Raw genomic sequence first — 6,979 nt, forward strand, 5'->3', positions numbered from 1 at the left:
AATGCCTGTAGGACTCTAGCTCCACACCGTTGCCAGTGAGGCTCCAGAGTGTGTGTAAGGCTTCGTAAATCGTAGGTGTCAAAGAACAGGCAGCTCCCATTGTTCCTGAAGCTGCCCTCCTGGATTGAGTATCTGTTTCTCCATCTGACTCTTCCTGTTTCTGACCTCCATCACTCAATGTGTGTTTACATTAATCTTTGAGTTGCTCTGGTCCCCTTCCCCCCACCCAAGACCTTGGAGAACTGGGGCTGGGGGTTGAGCCCAAGAGGGGAATGGGGCCCCCCAGGTCGTTTCCTGTTGGAGGACAGGCCCCATGCGGACTCTGAGACCCTCCCCCCCAACACAGCATAACGGAAAATTTGACATCAGAGAACCCGAGGGGAAGGTGGACTAAGGCCATTTATTTGGGCTTTTCCTGGGGCTGACCCTTCCCCCTCAGCAGCTGCCATCCTTCCAACTCTCTTCTACAATGGAAGTGATCTCTAGAGAAGGGGTCCTGAGGTCTCATCTTCCCAAACCTCACCCCCTACTCCCAACTTCAGAAGCTGGCAGACTTTGGATTCCTGATGGCAAGGTGTCCAGATGACAAAATACTCTTAGAGTGATTGAAAGAATTCAAATTTATTCAGTTTGGGGACAGGGGCAAGGTCATCATAGGGGATCAGGGGGAATCTTGGGGGGTCTGGGCTATCTAAGCCCAAGCTTCTTTTTCTCCTTCTGCTTCTTCCGCACGACATCCAGGTTGCGGTCCTTCCACATGCTCTTGCGCAGCTTGATGGGGCGTGAGCCCACGTACTTCCCTGGGGGGAGGGGAGCCAGGTCAGTTAGGTTATATGGGCTGGCGGGTCAACAGCTCTGGACCAGGGGTACTCAGGATCTGACTTACCGTTCATCTCCCTCATGGCCCGCACATAGTCACTGGGGTCCTTGAAACTGACAAAGCCATAACCCTTGGTCTTCCCTGTGCGCTTATCCCGGATAACTTTGGCCTTGAGGAAGGAGGGGAATCGGCTGAAGGCTCTAGCCAAAATGTCGTCATTCACCTCATTGCCCAGGTCCCCACAGAAGATCCGGAAGTCATCTAGGCCATAAAGGGAGAGGGAGAAGATGATCTCTTCAACCACCTCTGCCCCAACCTCTCCTCATCCCTGAGCACCAGCAGCCTCTAATATTTTACCTGCATCCCACTCCAGGAGGCTGGGGTCTTCCCAACTGCTCCCAGCTGCTGTTCGGATGCAACGTTTTAGCTTCTCTGGCTTCCCTTTCTTCTTGTCCTCACCCAAAGGCTCTGGGACCTGGGAGGAGGGGGCAAGGGTGAGGACTGAAGAACCTCTGGGGCAAACTAAGGTTCTCAGCTCTTTGTCCCTCCCCAGCAAACCTTCTCCAACTGAAAAAGTATCTACTGAATGCCTACTTTTGGGAAAGACTTCCTTGACACCTTCCAAATCCCCTTTTGACCTCCCTTGCCCCACCCCTGGCATGGCCCCACACTGACCTCAAGGGCCATGAGTCCTGGGGGTGGCTGGGGCTCAGGCCGAGGCCTAGGCCGGGGCCTGAGGGACAGGAGCTCAGGGATTCGAAGAGGTGGAAGCAGGCCCCGAACGACTTCCAGGGGCAGAGGCAGGGGCTCAGGCTCAGGCAAGGGCATGGCCAAGGGCAGGGGGAGGCTAGGCCCAATGACCGCAGCGGCTCCTGGACCCCCCACAGCTGCCCCCGCTTCTTCCAGTCCTGCAGCGGCAGCAGCCGCCACAGCTACAGCTGCAGCTTCTTCTTTCTCTTTCAGCCCCAGGCCCAGGCCCAGGCCCAGTTCCCGAGGGGCTGGAGGCTCCTCCTGCCAGAAACACAAGGAGATGAAGGTGTCAGAGAAAGAGGGGAACAAGAGGCCCCAGAGCCAGGGATGGGGGGGAGGGCAGGGGCACTGGCCACAATGCTCAGAGCAGCCCACTACCCCTAACTCTAAGGCTGGCAGGCACTCACAGCTCAGACTGCCAAGGACCTAAGTGGCTTCAGAGCTTGAGTGGGAGGGGACAGAGGAAAAAAGATATAAAGGAAGCAAACAAGAAAGGGAAACACAGAGGGATGCACAGAAGGTGGAGACACAAACATCTACGGGAGACTCAGACGACATTCAAAGTTAGGAGGCTGGATTCCATGGTTCATGATAGGGATGTCTGTATCCCCACGAATTCCCTTCTCACATGCCCTGTACACTCACTGGGGGAGGCCTCAGGGTTGCCATTGTGCCAAGTGGGGGTCCTGGTGCCCGGGCCATCGGGGGCAACATCATGGGAGGTCCAGGGGGACCAGGCAGGGGAGGCCCAACCAGGGCCTGATGCGGTGGCCGAAGAGCCATGGGGCGTGGGCCGCCTGCTAAAGAAAAAGAGAAAGTGTGTGGTGAAGGGGGTCCTTGGGTCTTTGAGGTGCCGGGGACGCCAAAGAGGGGATGGGGCCGGGCCAGGAACATTCCCTGGGCCCTTCTCTCACCCGCTCTCTGCAGCACATGGGGGACGAAGGCTGGGCGCAGGATGGGGGGACGCTGCGGGGGCACTGCTGAGAGACACAGACAGAGATGGAGACAGGCGTGAAGGGCCATGCCTCAGGGTCTTTGAAGGAAGGCCTCAAGGGTTCAGGGGTTGAGGGGGTCCTAGGATCACTTGAGACATTTCTCATGGGGTGCTGGGGTTACTGCTGGCACCTCTGAGTCAGTCTTTTAAATTTCAGGGAGCCCTAGGATCACTGGGATGTCTCTAAGGGGGAGAAGAGAATGGGTGTCTAGGGGATAAGGGCTTGACAGTATCTTTTAGAGTCCTTTGGGGTTAGGTCTCTGAAAAGGTACCATAGTTGGGAGACTATGCCTGCCTTGAGCAGGCATTGTGGAATTGTCTGGGAGTTCTATGGGTCAGGAAAAAATCCTGGGGGGGGGGGTAGTCAGGATTTTGTGATTGTCCTGGAGGGATTTCCTGGGTAGGCTTATTTATTGGCAGTGGGGGTGGGGGAGACTAGGGGTGTGTGTGTGTTAAGGGCAGAGAATATTGAATCCTAGGCTTTGGGTCCTGGGCACTGACCCGCCCGGCGAAGGAACATGGCATCCCGGGCCTCAGGGCTGTCGAGACGACCTCTATCTCCTCCAGGGCCGAAACCAACTGTGGAGGAGAGAAAAAACTGCATTGGTAGGATGACCTTCTGGACTCCTCCTTCTTGACCCTCCCTCATACCTCCTTCCCAACTCACCAGGACCCACAAAGGGGCCAGGGGGACCTACAATGGGAGCAATTACTGTGGCTGCTGCTGCTGCCCGGGCCTCCAGGCTCTGCTGGACCTGACCAGGGGGAGGACAAGAGAAAGTGGTCAGTGAGGGAGCTCACGTTCCCTCTTTCTTTGGAGCCTGTGCTAACAGACAAGTGGGATAAAGGATAAAAGACGGTTTGGAATTAATGAACTAGTTGAATGGTAGAGTCTATACACATGAAGGCACACCATACCCCCCTACCTGCTGGTAGGTGTTGGTGGCAATGATTGGGCGGATCACAGGTGCAGGCTCCACAGCTGGTACAACTGGGGCTGGAATACCAGATATTGGAGCCCCCAAGACTTCCTGCTCAAACCTGTGGGGCAGAAATATGAAATGATTCAGGTACACAGAAGACTCACTGGCTTTGGTGACAGAAGGGATCTCAGAAGCCACCTGATCCGACCCTCTCTCTTCGCAGGCTCAGAGGGAAACTTAGGAACGCCAAGACAACTGAGAGACAGAGGCTCAGAGATAGAGGAAGAAGTATGAGGAAGAGAGAAACACACGGGGAGTCAGGCAAAGAAAACATTTAGAAAAAACAGCAAGTGGGGGCAAAGACTAAGACCAGGATGTGGACAGGGAAAGAAAAAAGATAAAAAAAATCAGGGACATACAAAGCCCAAGTCACATCCAGAAAAAAGACACGGAGCCAAAACACACCAAAAAGAGATAATTAGAGAAAGATACATCCAGAAAGAGATGGACAGAGAAGACGCCAAGCAGGGGTAGAGACCTTCACAATTACAGCCGAAGGGAGACACCTAGATGGAAGGTATGAGATACTCAGAGACAGACCCAAGGAAGTGCAGACAAAGCAGACGCAGGGTACAGACACCCAGAGACGGGACCCTCCCGGTGAGAGGTGAAAAGAGGCGGGGAGACCGGCGGACCCACCCCCGAGGAGGGGCCGGAGGCAGCTGGCAGCGGCGGACCCCTCCTCCCCCGCCCATCATGGGGGCAGCCGGCCTCACCCCTAAGGAGGGGCCGGAGGGAGCCCGCAGGCGCCCCCTCCCCTCTTCCCTGCCCCGCCCTCACGAGGTCGCCCCTCCCCGCACCCGGGCCCCTCGGAGACAGGGGGACAGCCGCCCTGGCAAGGGTGCGGCGGGGGAAGGGAGGGGCTCACAGCGCCATCTCCGCCTCCATCTCTTTCAGTCGCTCCTCGCCGCTCTTCCCGGGCACACCGGGCCCTGGGCCCGAGGGCAAGGCTCCCCCCGCGCCCGGGAGTCCCGGGGGCGGCCCCGTCCCAGCCATCGTCGTCGCTACAGCCGCTTCCGTCGCGGCCACCGTCTGCCTGTCTTTGCAGGCGCACGCCGATGACGCAGGACACACGTGCTCGACAGGAACCAACCGGCTCCACTTTGTGCGGGCCCGACCGGCGCGCAGGCGCAGTTGCTTCCTCGCCTCCCGAGCCAATGAGAGCCCAAGGAACAAGAGGCCACGCCCCCAGCCTGCAACTTCGTTTCAATCGGCCGAGCAAACTCTTGGGAGCTGTGTTTTCCAGAAGGGAGGGAGGGGGCGTTCCGAGGCTAGAGGTGGGAGTCGTCCCTTTCCGCTACCTGGGGACCCGAGTTCAAGCCTTAGCTCGCCTCTACTGGCACGAGTGTTACCTGGACTTGGTCAAATTCCCGCCTCTGTTTTTTCCACTTGGAAAATGCAGGGGCTGCGGTGTGGAAGCCTGGGGGGAGCGGAGCCTTGAAGGCCGGGAGCTGGCGGGTCCCCGGGAGCACCCTTGCTGGGGGCAGAAGGAAAGGAGCCAGTTTAAAAAGTGAACCAGCAAAAAGGGGGATGGTTAGCGCAGTGATAGAGGTTGTGAAGTCTTTTATTTTTTTAAGATTGGCGAAATTCGAAGAGGCCGAGGGGGAGTAACACTTCTTAGCTGTAACCACGAAACCTCGGTGCCTCAGTTTCCTCATTTGTAACATAAATACACCTGTTTCCCAGGATCGTTGTGACACGAGATGCCTGCCCCATGTTTTGCGAATCTTAAAGCGTTATATAAATACTATTAGCTGCTATTAAACTGACGGGGGAAGCACTCGTGGAAGATGGGATGGGATGGACATCACCTTTGCCAGGGTATGGGAAGAAAACGCTCTTTTCGAGGGAGAACTGGGCAATGACAGGGTCTAGCTGAGGTCAGCCCCTCCACACTCCCAGGGGCACCAGGTTACCGCCCATTCCCATTCTGTGCAGGCTCCTTCAGTGGAATTCAGGGAGTGCTGCAGCCTCGGAGGAAACACTTAGTGACGGTTTGTTGGTTGGTAGGTGAAGAGCCCGGATTCCGGGGGGTGGGGTGTGTGAAAGCCTTTACGACAGACAGAGACTTTGGGTCGGGGACTGAGGGCTTGAGGTCAGCCTCTGCTCCCACCTCTCCAAAACCCAACCTAGAAGAGATCCTTGGGGACCATCTGGTCCAGTCCCAGAGGCCCCAGAAATGGGAAGTGATTTGCTTGAGGTCCCATTCAACTCTTATTAATAGGAACAGAAGAATAATAAAATGGAGCCCAAATCTCATACTCAGAAGGAACCTTAAGAGACCACCTTGTCCTGCCTTTGAAAGGCAAGGGACAGAGCCTCTGACCTAGGGTCAAGAATGGACTGGGAGTCAGGAGGGGGTTGTGGTCCCTGATTTTTCAGCCAGGACGTTGGAATTTAGTTTCCTGAAGAATGGGGAAACCAAACCTTCCTGGGCAGAGGTCCCTGGTCGTATGACTGGGGTGGGGTGGGGAATGGCAGCCCTGTAGTGTTTCCACTTTCTCCTGCCCCCAAGCTCCTCCATGTCACCCCCAGCTCAGATCTGTGGGGAGGTTTAAGTAGCTTGGAAGGGCCAGGCTTTGATAGCCAGCAAAGGGCTGGGGCTTGAGGGGGCACAGCATCCTCTCCCAGGGGATACTGGCTCTCCAGCAGGAGCTCAGGGTCCGGATCCTTCCCTGCCTTGTCTCCACTCCCCAGTAAATACACTGCTCCTCTCCTAAGGAAGACCTTGATGAGAAAATGGGGCTGAGGACCCCAAGGCCTGGGGAAGCATTTCCCTCTTTCTGGGGCACTCTGACCTCTACTGGGATTCAGGATCCCTGAAGCATCTCCCATGACCCACTTAACATACCCTACACATTGAAGCAGGCCCTCCTGCTCAGACCTGGAATACTGCAAAAGCAGCTAGGAAGGCTAAAATGTCATGAGAACAGGGTCCCCAGGAAGATGTAGCCCTCCACCAGGAGGAAAGATGCTACTGTACCCCTCTAGGGAAGGGCCCCCACAGCCCTGGCCAAACCCAGGTAGAGGGAGGTGTCCTGCCCAGTCTGCTGTCAGTCCCTGGGATGCCCCCTCTCCATGTCATGAGGGAGCCAAGAGCACCGTGAGGGTGCCAGTGTGGAGACCAGCTGTAGGTGGTGGCTAGGTTTCCTTCCCCACCCAGGGATGGACCCTTAGGCCAGACCAGGGCCCAGCCTCCATCCAAAAAAACCCCACAGTGAGGGCTTCTTTCACTGTCCATTCCCAACCGTATCACCTGGTCCACCTGCCACAGATCTACTCTCCCCACCCCCTTCCTTAGAGGAGTATCTCAAGCCTATGATTTCCTATCCTGGAACTATCCCCAACGTTGGGCAACACTGCCCTGGGGAAACCCGGACTGCCTCCTCTCCTTTCAGCTGAGGGAACAGGCCAGGCAGCTCAAGGGCCAAG

At 56.5% G+C, this 6,979-nt stretch overlaps 1 protein-coding gene across 6 annotated transcripts; it reads right to left on the minus strand.

Moving 5' to 3' along the window:
* Positions 1–602: 602 nt before the first annotated feature.
* RBM42 (RNA binding motif protein 42) lies at positions 603–4,608 on the minus strand. 6 transcript variants are annotated; one of them, XM_020977362.2, is made up of 10 exons: positions 4,416–4,608; positions 3,491–3,605; positions 3,232–3,319; positions 3,066–3,143; positions 2,485–2,547; positions 2,216–2,367; positions 1,496–1,831; positions 1,178–1,295; positions 887–1,081; positions 603–800 (listed from the first exon to the last, which is right to left on the minus strand). In XM_020977362.2, the coding sequence occupies exons 1-10, from the start codon at positions 4,541–4,543 to the stop codon at positions 688–690; spliced, it is 1,386 nt and encodes a 461-aa protein (XP_020833021.1). In that variant the 5' UTR covers positions 4,544–4,608; the 3' UTR covers positions 603–687. The 6 variants fall into 6 exon arrangements, with proteins under 6 accessions (XP_020833021.1, XP_020833002.1, XP_020833013.1 ...); XM_020977343.2 differs by having other exon boundaries at positions 2,216–2,370; XM_020977354.2 differs by having other exon boundaries at positions 2,485–2,550.
* Between the last annotated feature and the right edge of the window lie 2,371 nt (positions 4,609–6,979).

The sequence above is a fragment of the Phascolarctos cinereus genome, unplaced genomic scaffold (genome assembly GCF_003287225.1).
Source record: "Phascolarctos cinereus isolate Bilbo 61053 unplaced genomic scaffold, phaCin_HiC Scaffold_726;HRSCAF=1367, whole genome shotgun sequence".
In the NCBI taxonomy this organism is placed as follows: Eukaryota; Metazoa; Chordata; class Mammalia; order Diprotodontia; family Phascolarctidae; genus Phascolarctos; species Phascolarctos cinereus.